At 38.6% G+C, this 20436-nt stretch overlaps 1 protein-coding gene across 1 annotated transcript; it reads right to left on the bottom strand.

Annotated features, from left to right (window-relative positions):
• Positions 1-679: 679 nt before the first annotated feature.
• LOC124163825 lies at positions 680-16221 on the bottom strand. The gene is made up of 4 exons (XM_046540925.1): positions 15778-16221; positions 8612-8775; positions 3227-3295; positions 680-797 (listed from the first exon to the last, which is right to left on the bottom strand). The coding sequence occupies exons 1-4, from the start codon at positions 16219-16221 to the stop codon at positions 680-682; spliced, it is 795 nt and encodes a 264-aa protein (XP_046396881.1).
• Positions 16222-20436: the final 4215 nt, after the last annotated feature.

The following is a 20436-nucleotide window of genomic DNA, read 5'->3' as shown; positions in this document are numbered from 1 at the left end:
GGTATGAAAGTGAACTAATATGAAATTTATTTATCAATCCACCGTAAACAGGGAAACAATCTATTCGACTTCTTTGTCTCTTAATTATTCGAACATCATTTCTGTCTCCTTTACCAGGGACAAACCCATAGTTATTTATTGATATCAATGAGCAAAATGGTTCTATTACGAAAATTATCATCAGCATAAGCTTAACTAGTTTTTGACATTATTAACTTAATTCCACTGCTAAAGTAATAAGGCAGGTCAGGTATGTGATTCCTCTCGTAGCTATTATATCTATCGGGAAATACAATACTGGCAAATAATAATGGCACACTAACTTCAAATACTAATTTGAAATTTTCGTATTTTATCAATGCGCCTGACATCCTCTACCAATAAGTTCCAATGTGGACTTAATCTTGAGAATGGAGCATTTAAATAATAATAAGTTTGACAGAGTCGAACCCCTGGATCTCCATTCCATTCCTTAAACCACAGCCTACATATTATATATGTATTCACAATCTGATTAACAAAAACTTGCAATATCTTAAAAACATAGAAAATATTATAGCTTTCATAACACAAATTAATTCAAATCATTATTCAAGAGCCTTTTCAATGACCACCTAAAATAGCCAAATACATTTACATCCTTTAAATAAAACATGAAGTATGCGTACGACTACGGTATTTACCTTTGGTCCTCCGAGTAATCACCACGCAATCTGTTTAGCTCTTCGTAAAGCGTACACAGATCTTGGTCAAACTCTCTCCTTGAGTTAATGGCATATGTCATGCTCCTCCATGCTCTGAATGCAAAAGTAAAATATATTAGAACACTTACAACCAAGTAGTCACAATATAAATCAGACTTTCATCAGTCTGAGAGCCTTTCGCTGGCTTTTATGCAAATCCATTTCTAAACCGATATCACCCTATAAAAAGCAGCCACGGCTCGTAAAAATGGGCAAAAGCAAGATGCTCTCCCATTAAGAAATACATAATTAATTTGTAAGATGTGGCCAACGTATTCCATCTTCCATTCTTCCTCCATTCAACCGAGGTGCGCAGAACGTTTACTCCCCCTGCCCTCTTGGTTCCCCCTCTCCACCCTCCTCTTTCCCCTAATCTGCCTTTTCCTCTAATCGCTTCCCCAACGGTGTTTTATGCGATGGAAAATTTTGCAGAGAAAAATACCAGACGAAGATATAAATTGTATTAAGCAGATAAAAAATTCCAATTATATTACTTACTTATTTAAATATAACGGTTTAAAATCGTATTTGGAAAACTACGCCAAAATGACCGGCAGCCATCTTATTTTTACAGTCATCGCTTATAGCCAGTGATACTCAATGGAAATTCTAATATACTCTCATCTGAGCCGATATAAACGGAATCTTAATTTTTTCAAAATCTATCTTGCTTAGGGATTGCGATTTGTTTGGAAGCCCACACAATAAATATTGCATAATGTTGTTCATGGATATTGCATTAAACTTATGTGGAGATTGAACGTGTGGGAAAACTTAGCTTATACTCGGATTTTTCCGTTGTTTTCAAGCAAGTATGCAATGAGGCGACTACCCATCTTATTTTAATAAAATTACAGTTTTGTAAACAGCAGGGAATTATGTGCGAAAAGACTTTGGACTCGAACATTGTATATGTGTGTACACTGTACAGCCCACTTGAGCAGATGCCTAATATCAAATATGTGGTATTTAATCTTTAAATATTACTTTATTTTGCGAAAAAGTGTTGGTTGTTGCTAGCGAAAGGTTGAAAAAATTCATGAATTGACTTGAAGGCTATCCTGAGGCTTTTTTCGTCGCAAAATAGTACAATCAACTTAAGCGTGGTAAATATGAATGAATAGGGTGGTTTACTATTAATTTTTTATTGCCTAAATCGAAAGATTATTACTCCTGGAGTACGTATTTCACGCATTTAGATTTTTAAATTACGATATCTATTTTTCGCGATTAAATGAAAAGTGAAAATTTTCAAGCGCGCGAAAACGCGATGGCTAAGTATGAATGCCGGGAAAACTCCGTAAGACGTCGTTCTAGTTCCCGCTGCCGCAAGTGAGGCGACTGTGGGGCGAGGCTTTGAGCGCTGATAGGACGCAGGATGCTCGCAGGTAGCAGAGTACCCTGCTAACTGGTAGCGCTTGGCTTAAATAAGGATTATAAATACCGTGTCAAACGAAGAAAACTTTCCAACCTTAGCCAGTTTTAATAAGTGATTATTCAGACATGTTTCCCTGAGCTTTGTGCCTCATGCATGCATTGGTAATCTCAGACGATGTAAAACTCCTATCTACTCGTATAGAAACTAGGTCCCTGTGACTTCACGTGGAGTGGCATCGCATTTTTTTTTCAAATGAGGTGAAAATTGACCATTCCCATTCGTCTAAACCGGTTCTTCTAAAACCAAATAATTTGTATATTACGAATACACTAATGGTGGGTAACGAATTGCAATCAATACCTTTCGTTTTCTTTGATGAAGGAAACTACCCTATTGAGGGAAATGTTTGTTAATCTTATTAATTATTTGCATTAATTATTATTTTTTATGTACTGTTGATTAGCCTTAAGTTTTAGCTCTACATATTAAGCTAGAATCATAACTACTATACAATGTGTTCAACTAGTTAAAAAACCAGCACGTCTTCAATGCTTTACTCATTATGATTAGTCATTACAATGTAATTTTTAGCGTTTAACGTTTTCATAATTAGCAGTTATTTCATTTTTAAAGTATATAATTTGGTTAGTATAACGTTTAAAAGCAATTTACCATCGCAATGCGTAGGTTGTTGCGGGGCATGATACATATGTCGCAGTTTCGGAAACCGTGGAGTCCTGGTGCTATTCTATCCCCGGAATACTTAAATGCACCCGTGCAATAGATCGTTTTGAGAATTACTACTTCCGGAGAAATTTCCATCATTAATACTCCGTTCAGAATACTATTTTGTAACTGGGTCGGAATACTCATGAATATGAGCCGGTGTCCCACGCTCAAAGTTGTATAAAGGTTTTTGTATCTAATTTTGATACAACACACGCGCACCGTCTCCTATACAGGTCATTGGAACCTGTCTCTGACATTACGAACGCATTGGACACTTCCAAACTCGCCCAAATCCATGACACTTACTCAAATGGTGTAAATGATTGTATTGATACATAGAAAAAGAATCTTTATGTAAAAAGGCTTGTATTCTTACCGAGGTAGTATACTCAACGAGTCTAGGCCGAATACTTCCTTCCAAGTTCTGAAGTAACCACGCCGCTTACTGAAAGGAGAAGGAAGTTTCTTGAGCCACATTAATGACTAATCCAATATTAATGGAATAAGAGTAGAAGTCATCTAGAAAAAGGAGTAACTTAAGCCAAAAACAAAGAATGCATGAATACAATGGTAAAAAACCAAGAACAAGCATTTTACATTGTGTCCTTTTATTGATTTTCATAATAGCAGAAGAAATACAACCCAAAATATGTTTAATTCAAATTAATTTACCTAATCACACTCACTCACACGATGTTTAAATTCCAATGCTTGTAGGAATACATGACGGCAGAGCTCACAAAACACACAGCAACAGGCGCATAGTAAATCAAAATCATGGTAGGGGTTTAAGGGCATGCTAGGGGGTCGAATATAAATAAAAATTCCCCATATATTTATTATTTACAAAAGTTTGATGCTATCTCCACGAACAACATAATTCAATAGTCATAATTTTAAATATTCATTATTTTAAAAAATTGTCACATTGAAATATTTTCATAAAAGAAATTCTCTGAGGTCTGGGGGGGGGGGGGGGTTCATCCCGCTGCGCCACTGGTCAGCTCAGTAATTTGACACCTAGAATGAATGGCACCCAACTCGCGGGTCGACTGGTGGTGAGTATTATACGCAATCTAACTTGTAAGTGGTGCATAACAGTTGCGGTACTAGGACGCTTATATTTACCATTATTTCGGCATGGGTTTATGCGCAGAAATCTCCCTTTGTTCAGTCCTAGTGCATACCACACATGGCATTTTACATATTATATCCCAATTTCAAACCCTTACGGCAAATACATCAATCATAACATTTGCTTTACGGTATTTTACTGGGAGAATATGGAATTCCAAGGGAAACTATAACTTCTGAGTTTTTACTCTCACAGCACTGAAATTCCTAGTGTAATATTAACATAACATTTTACATGTTATTTACATTTCATCCTAATTTTAAACCCGTACGACGAATACTTTAGTCTCAACAACAGTTTACCCACATTTTACTGCCAGGAAATGAAATTCCAAGGGAAATGATCGACTATAACACCTGAGTTATTCATTTCACAGCAGTAAAATTCCTTTTGTAATACACACATGACATTTTACATATTATATTAAAATTTCAAATCCCTACAACGAATAAATTAGTCACAACAACTGTTTCAACGAATTTTTACTGTCTGAACACGCAATTCCAAAGGAAATGACCGACTATAACTCCTGAGTAATTCCGTTCACAGCACTGAAATTCCTATTGTAACACACACATGAAATTTACATGTTGTATCCAAATTTCAAATCCCTACGAAGAATGCACTTGTCACAACAACAGTCTAACAGTATTTTACTGTCTGAATACGCTATTCCAAAGGAAATGATCGACTATAACTCCTGTGTTATTCCGTTTACAGCACTTAAATTGCTAGTGTAACACACACATGACATTTAATAATACGGTAATATCATTATTGTAGAGAAGGAACAAAAGAGGACCAATAAAACTTCCTTGTGGAACACCTGAGGTAACTTGAATTGTATCCGAGCTAACTCCGTCCAGAACAACCCTCTGTTCGCGGTCGTTTAGGAAATCTTTGATCCAACCAATTACGTGGGTATCAATGCGGTATGATTCCAACTTTTGAATCAGGTTTAAATGCGGAACCTTATCGAATGCTTTTATGAAGTCTAAAAATATGGCGTCGACTTGAACATGTCTGTCACCCGCGGCTAAGATATCGTGAGCGAAGAGAGCAAGTTGAGTTTCACAAGACCTACTTTTCCTAAATCTGTGCTGTTCTTTTGCTGAGATTTTGGCTATCTAGATGACCCATTATTGAACTAAATATAATATGTTCCAATATTTTGCAAGAAATGGAAATTAGTGAAAACGGACTGTAATTACTAGGCCTTTCCCTATCCCAACCTTTAAATATAAGTGGGACGTTCGCTGTTTTCCAAACTTTAGGGACTGTGTGTTCTGCTAAAGATTTCTCGTACACTATATTGAAGTAAGGCACTATCTCTGATGCTGATTCCTTATACAGTCGAGATGGAATGAGATCAGTGGCTGTCGATTTCTTCGGATTTATATAGCTGATTTTATTTTCTAAACCATTGCTTGAAATACAGATAGACGGCATTTATCCTTGGTAAAGTCGAGGTGAATGTGTTGTGATATTTGTCGTGAGAAGACACAATGGAAAAAGTTTTTCAAATAGCTTTATATCGATTGTTCGTCACTCCATCGCGACATTCATTTATGAGTGAAGAGACTGTAGAATATTTCACTGTAACATTCTTATATATGAACAGAGAGCCTTAGAGTTTTCTGAGGTTTGCATATCATGCGCTGGGCATACAATGACCGCTTTAATTGACACAGGGAGCGAAATATGTGACACATCTTGGCCAATTACTGTGCGGATCATTATCTAAGCTCTCCCGACCAAATTTGAATCCATCAGTCCACTTGGAAACAGATGAATATGAAGGAGGAGAGTCCCTCAGTGTACTCTGGAAATCGGCATGAATGTCCTTAGCTTTTATGCCCATTTTTTGAAGCACTTAATCACAGCTCGACTCTCAATTTTTCCATCTTCGCAATTCACTATGCGGGAACAACAACAGAGTCACCTTACCGCCACAGTTCTTTTCCACGAGCATGGACGTGGTATGTGTTTACAGAAAACAGTCCTATAGATGTCACGTGAAAAACTCGATGCGCTAGCGTTGACATCTCGTGGTGATTCCGAGAACTTGTCAAACCACCCTCTTATGTAACTCATAAAGATGCTATGATTAATTATTTCAAAACACGCTGCAACTATTTCTGCTTCCTTTTAAAATAAAAAAATAATTATGTTAACATGAATTATCAAATTTAAACTTACGAAGTGTTGCAGTAGACGCTACGAAAAAGGTGTCACACTTAGGAATCAAATAGGATATCGTTAAAGAAATAATTATTACTACAACTTCATCTGCATACCTCTTTGGGTGCATTAAATGATTTGAGTACCACGGAAGAGTACATGGTACTACTTAACGTCTATCTTTGCCGATAACATAATTACCTGTATTTAAAAAGTTACTTTTACGTCAGTTTTTATAGCAAATACAACCACGTCGATGTTATGTCCACCATTAGCCACGAAAAATGTACTTCGAGCACATTTATTGTAATTTTTTTTAATATGGACGACTTTAGCAGAACATCGCTAACAAATCGCTCCCCGTAGTGATCTGCCAGCATGCAGTCCGGTCGTCGTAACAATAGAGTGCTTTACCTTGTCAGACAGACGGGGTGATTGGACTGTGCTGGTGTGCATATGTTACTATGTCAAGCCGTGGCTGCTAATCGCACGTATGTTGGTAGTTTAAACCGGGTGGTTTTAAAGTAGGGCGCATTACGTAATTTATAGTGCGATAATGAGTTTTAAGGTGTATTTTTAGCTTATGAGCGAGTTACGGTTGCTCGATGTATTTCTTTTCAGTGTTCTTCATTGGGTTGGAATCTCGTAACTCCGTTTGGAATATAACCACCTTGTACGCGAAGGAGCTTTCAAAACACCACCGCATGCCTGGCTGACATGAGCAGGACCATAGAAATCACTCAGAGATGTGCTGAACATGGTGTCCAATGACTCGAATGTTGTTAAAGATTTCCTGCAAAGTGATTCAAATCGACTTGCCAGGCAACAGACTAAACGGAATATGTACTAAGTCAAAGAGTTGCGGCGTATTCTCGGGAACGACGGACTCAAAGTTAGTGACCAGTGGATGAAAATATTTTCAAGAACCTCCTTCTTCTACACCGTGGAATATGTACTGGACAACATAGAGAGATTTGCATTACCAGATGCCAGGTGTCTGTGTTAGGTGGTGGGGGAGAGGGAGCGGGATGTTGCAGGAGTGGCTAGTTGATTGTTTTTCTGATTACGGGTTGCCAAGTGCTGCTAATTTGAATGCCGGTGTCCCTTTCGATTGCCATTGTTCTTTTCTCCTTTAGGGACACCGGCACTAAAATTAGCCGCATTTGGCAACCCGTAATCAGAAAAACAATCAACCAGCCACTCCTGCAACCTCCCGCTCCCTTTCCCCCACCACCTAACACAGATACCTATACGTAAGAATTTAAACTCCTAACTCTTCAGAATTCCCTTGAAGAAATTATCCCTTGAGAAAGCGACCAGCACCGGTCGGGAAACGTTGGGGCCACCCAAAAGTTGACGCGGCGACATAGTCCAAAAGCTTTTAATCATAATGACGAGCATCCGCGAATGTTGTAACAAAGAATTAGTGTCTTGACATATTGAGCAGCGCCGATTTGGAGATAAATTAAGCATCAGTTACTGATGTTTTTATCCATGGTTATGCGCAGCAAATATTTCTTTTGTTTGCAAAAATACGTTGTTTTCGAAGGTAAGACGTTAGTGTACATCTTATTATTGCATATTTATCCTCCTCTTATTGACTTATTTATATTTCGATGATTTGTTCGTGAGCTTTAATTGCTTGCTGGAACCCGCAGTTCCTCTCGGTTTGTATTCATCGTATTTTAAATGCATTACGTCAAGGAACTATCCTTATTATATAATTCCGATCATTGCTTCAATTTAACATCATTAGTATGCGTACCATTTGTAAATTGAGTATATGATTACTTCTGTGTCTGAAATAGTCCATTGCAGAGTTTTCTGGAATAGATGTTTGAGGTCAGTATGCATTACTTCGCTGTTATTTTAATTGAATTTTCTTGAGGTTGATGACTGCCTGTATTTTGAGTTGCTTATCTCAAATATCTTTGTTAAAACGGAGATTTACTTTGCTTATTCCGAAGTCTAAGTGTCCATAATATGTCGAGAATACTTAGGTGTATGAGTAAATTTTCAGAGTTGGTACTACTGTGGCCGTCGCCTGAGGCATGCATTAATTTCTCTTGATTGAGTAAACAAGGTATACAATCGAATAGCTTCGATAAAAATAATCGTGCATGGCGTATTTGTTTGGATTTGTATTCTTTTTTCTATTATTTTTATTTAAATAAATGGATCGATTGTGAATTGATGTGATTTTCAGTCGTTTTCTGATAGGACGGAGGTTCGCAAAAATAAATCATGTACTATTATTGTTTTCGTACTTCAATATTTCTACATAAGTTAAATCAGATCGAATTTCACCAAAATTTAACAAATAATATTAAAAGCTAACTTTTATAAGAATTAAAGGTTTATTAAGATGGTTAACCATATTTTTATCGATTATTTTAATTTTTATTTTTTTAGACCGTTCAAAACTATAATTGTGATTATACTTACTTCAATATGTTCCTGAAGATCTCAGCCAGCATTGGCCCGAGGATAAACAGGAGTGTTAGGGCAAAGTAGAGGTAGTTGGATTGGCTGAAGTGTTTATAGGCCACGTTGCAATCTGTCGCTATGTCCAGCAGGTAGAGAACTAGACACAGCATCATGAGGCCAGCCTTTTTGGAACAGAAACATCATAGCAATAGAAAGAGCTCCTATAGTTATAGTTACCTAAGCTAATCTATATCGCAAGTCTATTTCATGCGCGAGTACTATTATTCCTGGTTCAACATATTGTGACATACCGACCATATGTCACGTATTTTATTTCGCTGAGTAATGACCCGAGTAGGGGATGATCACATATGTGTGGATGAGCGTGCGTATGACTGAGTGTGTGCGTGGATAGATTGTCATGCCCCGGGCATGAGGTACAAGTGACTCACAAGTGTTTTGTGCTGGTCAGCACGGACCGGTGGTTGCCCCACTCAACAGTGAGGCACGAGTGAAACCCTTCTTGTCCCAAAAAATCCCATCCCCTGTGTATCATCCCCCTCCAGATCAGTATAAATCCGCGGGGAGAGAGAGCCTAAGGGCGAGAAATGCTAGTTTGGTCGACGGGGCGAGAAACGCTAGCCTGATCGACGGAGAGAGAACGGGATTGGTGACGTGCCAGATGGTCGTCATTTTTCTGGGTGTAACCAGAGAGTGCTGTTTAGCGGGACGAGATTGTTCTACGGAGGTAGCCAGCAGCGGAAAGCAAGATTGCAGACGAGCGACAGACAGGACCAACGCCCAGAGGTCGCGAGGAAGACAGCCCTCGATCCCGCGGACATTTGGGGTCCAACGCGTCGCATCATCGACGGCTCCTACTGCTCAAGGCTCCGACGAAACCGTAAGAACGTCGCAGTTAGTGACCCGTCCCCGTGCTTGTTCGCCCAGACCCGATTTTAATCCCCAAATTGTGTAGCCAAAATATTTGGGTTCTTTCTCTCTATCCCGGTGCGCCGTATCTAATCACCAAACTGTTTGACTCCTTGTCAGAAATCTGATTCAGTGTTACCACGAAAGCAGCCTAAAAACTTAATTTGGGCAAATTGTAAACTCAGCCCACTAATTCTACAAATCACAAATTGTTTCTTTTTGTATTCTTTTGGAGGGGGGGCAATTGAATCATATCATATTGTGTATTTTTCGTTCACCTCATCTTCATCAGGGTATTTAATTTCGATAAATGAGTGTGTATGCTATGTCTGAAGTGGAAAATATATTTTTTTGTGTCTCAAAGCACTCAATAATGGTTCGATCACTCCGTACTCGGGACTATTGATGCCCTCCCCACCAAATAAAATATGTGGCGTTTTCATGCTCCGTCACAATATGTATGTGGTCAAGTTTTAACATCAATAAGCATAGTTAAGATTTTAACTACATTTTTAATAATTGAATTTAATTCTTGATTTTAAAAACCTAATCATCCTGGCTATTAACAAGGGGATTAAACTTCTTAAGATACCCTCTTTTACACACATCACATACGTATGTAAGTTATACAGGAAATATTTGACCACAAACTCTCAAGTGCATGGACGTGCCAATCAGCGTAGCCGAGGTTTACAATGGTATGTCACTCCACTGTCATGCAAAATAAAAGCCCCTCTCACATGGAAACAATAACATACAGCTCTTCGCCTTCAATCGTAAAATTGCCCTTTGAGTGTATCACTTGAGTCAAATTTTAAAGTTACCGGTGTAAATCAAAGCTGTTATACATCTACATCTACAAATTACCCTGCGAGCCACCTCTAGGGTGTTTGGCAGGGGGTGATCAATCACCAGCATGCAGCATGCATTTGGACTCCCACATGCACACCACACCGTCCAAGAAACGTCCCGTATAATAACAAACTATACTACTATATGCTGTTAGAAATAGAATATAGAATAGAAATTCAGAAACATGCAGTAAGTTTTACATAGGTTAGTAGGCTACACTACAAGTCATGCAATCTATTTACGCGTTCTATTGCTGCCGTTATAATCTCTTATTGATCGTGGAAAAAATGACATTCGGAATCTGTCTGTTCTGCAATCTATCTCTCTTATTTTATTTATATGATCTGATCTTCCGTAGTACGTTGGCGTCCGCAAGATATGGTTAACTTCGTCAGAAAAGACACTGCTCTTGAATTTATCTAAAAGGTTTAGTCTATTTTTCAATCTACGGTCCGACAGAGATTCCCATCCGAGTTTATCTAAGAGGTCAGTTACACTAACAAGACTATCGTAACGACCTTTCACATACCTGGTAGCTCTTCTTTGCACGCGTTCTAACTCTGTTATTAAGCCTTTTTCATGAGGGTCCCAAACACTGGCAGCGTATTCCAAATGTGGTCTAACGAGGGAAAAGTAGCTAATTTCTCTCATTTTGTTGTCGCACTTTCCTAATATTCTTATAACAAAACCCATTTTACGATTAGCTTGACCGGTTATTTCTCGAATATGTTTATTCCACGATAGATCATTATTGAGTTATAGTGTGGCGTTACGTCGTTAAATCTTGGAGATTGTGCACGTAAGCCCCAGACATAGGGAACTCCAATCGTCGGTCACAAGCTGGTTCAGGGAAAGACTCCACAAACAATAAATCAGCACTCAAGGAACAATTGTCATAAAGATTTACGAATTATTTTCAATCAATATCTATTAGTAGTAGAAATATTAAAAATCAGAATTGTAACAAAAAACAACGATGATTACTAATGATCCCATAGGAAACGTTACCAAAACTAAGTACAAGCTGTATAATTTTGCTGAAATCACCCATGTCTGCCACGCCATCCGTCCACCACGAGCACCCGAGCAAAAGAGGGCTTGCGTACTCCGAAACGTGTCAGGGTGGAGGGGAGGGAATTTGCAAAGGAGTGGAGGGGTAATAATGCGATGTTCAAATCTGCACTGTAGGCGCCCCTGTTGACTGGCACCACTGCAAAACGTCCGTCAACCAAGCCGGGGTTGCAGGGGGGAACCGCGTACAGGCCGGAATTTTTCCCCTCAATCTTCTGGGTTGGAGACATAACCAAGTGGGGTGATGGCTGGTAGAAGCAAGACATTGGAATTCATGGAGGGGAGAGACAAAGTGGGGTGAGGTAGAGAGAATTGTGATAGGACAACGGTAGTACTTCTCATTCCAAACTGCATACTTACGCCTCAGCACTCATTTCCACTTGATTGCCAAGAAGTAAGTATTCCTCCGCCGCACTACCTATATAAGTCCTGCTTTCCAGATGGGCTGGCTTCGGAGGGCTTGGCGTCGGAGGGCTTGCGTCAAAGGGCTAGCGTCGTAGGACAGCGTTCGTAGACAAGAGTTCCGAGACTTAGGCCGTGTGCCAATCCAGAAGGGTGTACCCTGCGCCCTGTGCCCTATCCGCCCTTGGGAAATTTTCCGCACTTCGTGCTCTTTCAACCGACGCTAGTGTCAAGGAAGAAACTAGCTACTGTGTGAATCATAAACAAATGAGCTACGGTTTCCACAAATGCTGATTTTGTTCTAAATCAGCCATAATAAATATTTTTGATTGTAAACATCGTTTCAAAATCGTCCATATTACAGAAAGAAGAGGAATATTAGATACAAAATAGCATGGAGCATATATGTGCTGTTAAAGTATTAACAAGAATAAGTTGTAAATATAAATTATTTACTCATGATTATCAAATGAAAAGAATTCTTTGGTGTAATAAAAGGCTTGCTAAGGTGTCATGAAGGTAACAACCGTCTAATTTTACAGACTAATGTGAGGTTTATCAGTACAGAGGTTTAAATACGGCGTAAAGGCAATATATACGGTGATATAACATTTCACCATCCAGTATACCACTACCCCCAGAAGCCACTCCACTTGATTGATATATTGTTAAAAGTATGATTAGTTGATGACAAATAGTAACCTTGATCGTTTAGTAGGTTTACTCAAGTGCCACATAACCTCGTACCACGTAACCCGCATCGACATAAACTGAAGTTCAGTGGAACAAAATGAGAATACACGCTACTGAAGAATTATATGCATGCTCCATTCACATTCATGAAAAGCTAGTTAAAACATATTTCTAATTCACGATTAGAACTTTCACTTAGTATTCCATCTAATTATGATAAATAGTTGGCTTCATACGAACTTACACACAACTGCATGCAGAGATAACGTGATTTGGGAGTAATAAAAAAAATAACCTTCTCATATCTCAAGTTTTTAGAATTTATATTGCTTCTGCAAAAAACGAATTTATTGAATGAATTCGACTGTATACCTAAATTTAACACTTAATACCCTTCCCGTTCACCAAATGGATACCCATGAACGGAAGAAATAAAAGAGCCTTCATTTACAACATTTCAACAATAATACCAACGCAAATTTCGAGTTTTTTTGTTGCACTCTTAATTGGGTGAACATTACCACCATAAAAGCACATAATTCGGAGATGGGAATGTAAATAACGGTGAATATAATGTTGAGGCCCCAAATTTATTTAAATCAAGTCGTTAAATAATGCTTACCTTTTGTAAAATACTTAACTCGTGTAAAGTGGGTTGTGATATATGCCTGTAAGCCATAAAATAACGAGCCAACCTTCACAGTATGAGAGTAACAGCACATGGCACAGATGACGCCATTAAAAAATAGTATCTTCATTTATTATTTGCGCAACAAATGCGATATATTCGAAAAAACTTTAAATTACTCAACAGGATTAACTTGTTAAGATGACACGAATATACACACCATTGCCATTACGCCAGCCATCACGGAATGGACGTTTGTCCGAATATTGCACTTTATTCCTTATAATTATTATGAAAACTTCCGTAAATTTGATTAAAAAATATTCACTTAAATAGGTATGAATAACTTTAGATGCTTAAAACATTCTGCCGGCGTGGTTATCTCCGATCCTTCCGTCACCGCCGCCCGCCGAAGGGCATGTAGGTACCTTTCTCGTACCATTCGTACCCTTCACTCCTCACGCCCTTCAAACCCTTGCACTACGCGTATTGGGACGACCCTTCCCTGACGTCACTTCCTGAACGTGACGTCAGCAAGGGAACGAAGGGTGCATAACCGTGGATTGGAACACGGCCCTAGAGTCTCCGAGCCTTTGCGCGATAATCCTTTTCGCGAAAAACCTTCTGCTCAAAAAGTTCTGCGGATAAGTTCGAAGGAAGTTTGAAGGAATTTCTGGGGGAGTACCGGAAATTTTGGGGGAGGGGTACACTAAAAAATGCCACAATAGAATTACTTGAGTCCCTTGAGGAGTCCTTCTCTCAGGGGATTTATTTTCAATTTTTATGTGCATTTATTGCATAATTAACTAGCCCTTTAGTATTTTACACAGTACAGGGGAGGGATCAGTATAAGTTATTACCATAACTATACATTATTATCAAATGTAATAAAAGGCATGACTAAAGAAAGTTGGAGAGGTGGCCTTTTGCGAGTGCGCACAAAATATTGGCATTTGAAGGGGTCTGAAGATGGAGTAGATGATGGGGTACTCGGAGACCGCGCGTTAGGCTTAGATTGCTTGAGGAATTAAGAATAGATATCTTACAGAGTGATACCGAAAATATCTTTTAGAACCTCACTGTATTTAGAGGCATCGACATAAATCATGAATTAAGAGAGATATTTTGCCGGACGAAGGAGAGTGAAAATTCGTTTTTCCCTTGCTTAAAGTACTAAAAAAAAGTGCTAGGCGGAACTTTGTTAACGCATTTCTTTTTATATGTGAACGACTTGATTCTTAACAGCTTCCACATTCCTCTGAAGAGAGGTGCGCAATCTTTCCCTTCTAACTTTGTTCTTGTCAACAACAAGTAAATTGCCTCCTTGAGTAACCAATCCGATTTCTACGAGGACCCAAGATACAAGTGCTGTAGCAGCACGGTTTAATATGCAGAATCGTTCAAGGGCCGAGGCTATTTCACTATTAAAACCCATTCACACTTTCTCACTCCACTGGTGCCGAAACCTTGGCTTGAGGAAGAGAGAGAGAGGGGGGATGGGCGGTGTTACATAAGTTAAAATGGATCGACACCGTCACAATGGAGAGCAATAAATATAAAAGAAGAATTACCATTCATCAGGAGTGAAAACAATTCTTATGATATCCATTATAAAAGTGAAACTAACTCAAATTATTATAAAAACACATTTTTACGAGGAATTTAACTTCAGGTCGATATATCGGCACCTTGAGCATCTAAGGGTTAATAAGAATCAGTCATCCAAATGTTAAATATTATTGATGAGATACCCAAATAGCAAATTTCCAGGTAATTTTTCCTCTCTAATGGGGAACATGCACAATTTTTTCAAAGTACTTGAATAAGAAGGTCCCTATCTCAAATGTACTCACCGAAAATTTCGCGGATGAATAATGTTTTTTAGCTGAGTTATGAGTCTTTGAAAATTAATCTTTATCGGCTGCTTGAAAACACGACGTCATCGGAGCGTGACGTCACGACACGATAACTACTGATGAGAGACTGAGGAAGTGGACAGAAAATCGGTCTATGCAGGGGCTTAAACGCAAATATGGCGAAAGTAATAACTGTTTTAACGTCAAACAGCAGATTGTGAATATGTTGAGTTGCCAAGACGTTATCGAAACAAATGAAGGGGATTGTTTGGTGAGATTTTGAAGGAATCACTATTTTTCAGAAAATCAGCCGCCATATGGTAGTCAAACAAATATAAACTGTCGCATTGTGCTTTCTTAAATTCCTATTAAGTCAACTTGTCCTTTGAGGAACTACTACAAAGCTCATTGATGATTTTTACTTCGATATGTTGCAATCAAGAGTATGCCCTTCTACTCTCTTTGCGAAGTGAATGGTGCACCATGCGATGACGTCAGAAGGCGTTTGAGGTCATGTGACATCAAGCAATATTATATCACTTTTAATAAGCATTTAATGACGTTTGTGTAGTGCTAGAAGAGTTTTGGCTTATATATTTGAACTCGTGAGAAAATTGTCTATTCAATAAGACTTACTAGCACGATGAACAAATTCCATGCATGTTCCCCATTGTAACGAATGCGTAAAATTAGCCATGAAATGTGGGAAAATGCAGATGTATACATGGCAACAGCAGTAAGCATATACTTACATCAACCTTCCGAGCACAAAGTTCATCTCTGCGCCGATTGCTTTTCGAAATCCTTGTAATGGCGCTCCTCAATATCAAGTCCTCATTATTTTGACGGATCACCTTCTCTTTCCTTGACTCCTCACCATCCCAAGTGATCAGAGCCACCTTGTCTAAGTTTTCAAGCACATTCTTCTCTTCCGAGCACGCCAATTTCTTCAACACATCCCTTTCAACCCCAAACAGAAGATTGTCTATCGGCAGCTGGGACCACCTGCTTGCCCTGGGACCGAAGGCATTTATCAGCTTCTCCTCCAATGCCTTCCGATCCGTTAAGCTTTTAACCCACAGGTGTTTCCGCGTGAGTGCATCTCTGAGCTTTCCACGCTGAAACACCGCGTTGCCGCGCTGCAGTGATGTGTTGTCTGTAATTTGCCCCGGAGTCGGATTCCGGAACATCGCCATCTCGTCTATGCAGGTCACATGACCGTCCCTGGAAGGAAGTAATGTTTGTATGGTGCACCATTCTTTAGATTTAAAGTAACTCAATTACTCTTCTTAATTAAAAATTAAAAATTTTAGAAACGGTTTAAATAGATCTTTCCGTGAGAGCGAAAGGGTTATGTATCGAGAGGTCGTGAACTATGATGCTGAATTATGACAATAAGATATTATTATAGATGCTAATCTATAGATAGTCATTATGTCTATTATTATACATGCTCAATCTATCTCACTTCCGCCATTGATTTGGACCAACAGGAAACTTTTCACCTATTTTATGGATTGGTTAGTGCTACGCATGATAGTTAAGAAACAGAATTCAAACTCTCAAAACTATTTATTATTTTCCGTTTTACATGGGCCAAAACCCTTCTCTTCATCCCCTTCCTTCAGGGCCTTTACGCCCCCCACCCTCGGGGTTTTCCCTTAGGGTCTCCGTGCGCCGAGGGGCCGACCGCGGGCCGTTACGGTAACAACTCATCACAACTATGGCCACCCTGCGCTGTAATTGATTGATTTCAGCCATCATTAATACTTCATAACGGTCCCACTCGCTAGCAGCACATACCAAGTGAGGCGTCCATAGAGTCAGGTAGCTTACCTCTCTCTCATCTAACCTTGCCATTTACCGATAATTCCTTTTACAAATCCCAGTCTACGGTCAGCTTTCCCGCATACTTCGAGTATGTGCTTACCCCACGAAATATCCCGAGTAATAAGTATTTTACCACCTCTAAGTATTTTACGAATTCGGCATTTAATAATTGAATTCCGGTAGCGATGTAACTCCTTCCTATATCTTTTTCTCAAAAATACATCACCATACATTTTCAAGATCTCATTCTAACTTCCAAGTACTGCACCCCTCATTTATGGCAGCGAGGTCCATTTCTAATGCTCATCCATCGCAATGGCCATAGATGTCTCTGAATACAACTGCATCATCTGCGGAGGCGGGTTGTGCTCGTGACCGCGGTGATAATGACTTTAATGTAAGGAAGGAACAAAAAAGGATTTATTTATAAAACTTCTTTGGAGTATACCTGAGATAACTTAACATGAAAAATCGGAAAGTGTTTCAGAAATGCTCAGAGTTCTAAGGTGGGAGAGTTTACAAGAGAGGAGGAAAAGAAGCAGGCTATGTGGCTAATTAGAATAATGAGTGGGGAAAAAGGATGGAAAGAATTGGGGAGGGACATATCAAAACCCAGCTTTGTTGGAAAAAATGATCACCAGTTCAAGATAAAGTGCCGATCACAAAGGACAAATGCGAAGCAGTTCTCCTTCTTGAATAGGACCATAAGGGACTGGAACGATCTACCAGCAAAGTTATTTGAGTCCTTCCCGAAATATTTACACAGTTTTAAAAAGCGGTTGAAGAATTTGGGACCAAGGGCCTTTTATAATGTTTTCTATTGTTTTTTCAAATGTTTTCTATTGTTTTTTTCAATGTTTTCTTTCATCATATGTACATGTTACCACCATGGCCTGCTTGTAACAATTTTAATAATAATAAGAACTTGGAATTGCAGATAAATGTAGAAAATGTGGGAAAACGGGTGAATCCATTGAACACATAACTTCGGGGTGCTCAGCTCTTGCTGGTAATGACTATCTCAATAGGCACAACCAGTTGGCCAAAATTATCCACCAAAACCTAGCAACTACCTATGGACTTTTAAAAAATACTCCACCATATTACAAATACCATCCACCCGCCGTATTAGAGACAGATACACACATTTTATACTGGGATAGGCCGATACTTACAGATAAAACCATAGATTGCAATAGGCCTGATATTTTATTGATCCACATATTACAGCAAAGAGCAAACATAGTCGATGTAACAGTGCCACTAAATCACAATGTTGAGTCTACGGAAAGAGAGAAAACACAAAAATATCAGAATTTGGCCGGTGAAATAAAAAATATTTGGAAGTTGAAAGACGTCAGTATACACCCACTGATAATCTCTGCGGAGAGGGTCTTGTCTAAAAGATTCAAAAAAGAAGTCGAAGACCTGGGAATTAAAAAACAACTGATTAACCTCGGGCAAAAAGCTGTTTTACTACAGACCTGCCAGATCGTGAGAAGATTCCTGGGTCGGGCATGATCGGACAGTGTAGGATAGGGTGAATTCTCTTCCTTAGCATCCGAGCTTAATCCTAAATTGACCTTGGGATAGGTGAATATTTCCTGCTGGTTTTAATCAGCTGAGAAAGTGCATAAACTCAAATAATAATAATAATAAAACGACTTGAATAGTATCCGAGCTAACTTCATCCAATACAACCCTCTGTTCGCAATCTACGAAATTTGTGATACCGCCAATTAAGTGTGTATTTTTATCGCATTCTTCTAAGTTTTGAATGAGCTTTAAATAACATTCACTAACTCTTGGTTTACTTTGTGGTATTCCATTATAAGTTTTTCCTGGATTTACACAATTACTTATATGTACCACTTATTTTTTATAAGAGCACGACCCGGGTTTCAATGAATAATCATCATCTTCAGGCGCTAATTAGGATTTGTTTATCCTATTGCTACCTAGTTACTTGATGAATTTTAAAACAAAAAAACAAATTTCATAAAGGATCGCGAACAGAGGGTTGTATCGGATGTAGTTAGCTCGGATACTATTCAAGTTATCTCAGTTGTACCCCAAAGAAATTTTATAAATCCTTTTTTGTTCCTTCTTTACATTACTTACATTATCACAGTGGTCACGAGCACAATCCGCCTCTTCGCAGATGATGTAGTTGTATTCAGTTTTAAAATTCATCAAGTAACTAGGTAACAATAAGATAAACAAATCATAATTAGCGCCTGATGATGATGATTATTATTCATTGAAACCCGGGTCGTGCTCTTATAAATAATAAGTGGTATGAGTAACTGTGTATATCCAGGAAACCCTTGAGCTTTAAATGCCGAACCTTATCCAATGCCTATCTGAAGTCTAAAAATAAAGCGTCGACTTGAACATGCCTGTCACCCGTGGCTAAGCTATCATGAACGAAGGGAGTGAGTTGAGTTTCACAAGATCTATCTATTTTTAAATCCGTGCTGTTCTTTTGCTAACAGATATTGGCTATCTAGGTGATACGTTATCGAACTGAAAATAATGTTTTTATGTATCATAATTATATAATATTTTGCAAGAAATATATCGGTAAGAAAATGAAATATATCGGTAATTACTAAGCTTTTCCTTATACTCAGCTTTAAGTATAATCGTGACGTTTGCTGTTTTCCACTCTTTAGATCTACATCTATATAACACTCTGCGAGCCACCTCTAGGGTGTTTGGCAGGGTATGATCAATCCCCAGCATGCAATAGGATTCCCACATGCACACCACACCGTCCAAAAAACGTAACGCATAATAACAAATTATGCTACCACATTTATGTAATGGTCAACTAATCAGTAAGGTAATCTTCCAATAAAGCTAGCGTACACTAAACATGCTGTTAGAAGTACTAAGAAAATTCAGAATCATGTATTAAGGTATACATAAGTTGGTAGGCTACAATACGAGTCATCTAATCTATTTGTGAGTTCTTACGCTGCCGTTTTAGTCTGCTATTGAACGTGGGGAAAAACGACATTCTGAATCCATCTATCTCTTTCATTTTTTTATAAGATCTGACCTACCGCATTATGTTGGTGTTCGTGATATATGGCTAACTTCGTCAGTAAATACATTACTCTTAAATTTACATAAGAGGTTAACTCTATTATTCAGTCTACCGTCTGACAGATATCCCCATCCAAGTTTATCTAAGAGGTCAGTTACACTAACAAGGCTATCGTAACGTCTTTTCACGTGCCTGGCAGCACTTCTCTGCACGCGTTCTGACTCCGTTTTTAAGCCTATTTCATGAGGATCCCGAACAGTTAGCAGAGAGTTTCCGGGTTCTCTTCCCTGCAGTCAGGCCGCTATTTTACCCTCTGATTGCTGGCTTTTTCCATCAACCATAGCATCAATGTTCTCGTACTTTTTCTGTAATGTTTTCCCATCCCTTTCTTTCTTATTGATGTTATAACTATGGAGGAAAAATGAAAAAAAGAAATATCCAATGTGACGCGACGCCATTAATTTTGGCATTTGAGAAAGTGAGTTATTATTATTATTATAGTATTCTACCGATTAAGGTAGGTTTCCAT

The sequence above is a fragment of the Ischnura elegans genome, chromosome 8, assembly GCF_921293095.1.
Source record: "Ischnura elegans chromosome 8, ioIscEleg1.1, whole genome shotgun sequence".
NCBI classification, from domain to species: domain Eukaryota; kingdom Metazoa; phylum Arthropoda; class Insecta; order Odonata; family Coenagrionidae; genus Ischnura; species Ischnura elegans.
The sequence above is the reverse complement of the archived record's forward strand: the minus strand, read 5'-3'. Positions and strand labels throughout refer to the sequence as shown.

Bases quoted from the DNA above. Each gene is read 5' to 3' on its own strand.
- LOC124163825 (XM_046540925.1), bottom strand. From the start codon at position 16,221: ATGGCGATGTTCCGGAATCCGACTCCGGGGCAAATTACAGACAACACA. The intron at 8,776-15,777 runs GTAAGTATATGC...TGTTCCAAAAAG, and splicing joins TTTGTGCTCGGAAGGTTGAT to GCTGGCCTCATGATGCTGTG. The intron at 3,296-8,611 runs GTAAGTATAATC...TTCTCCTTTCAG, and splicing joins ATCTTCAGGAACATATTGAA to TAAGCGGCGTGGTTACTTCA.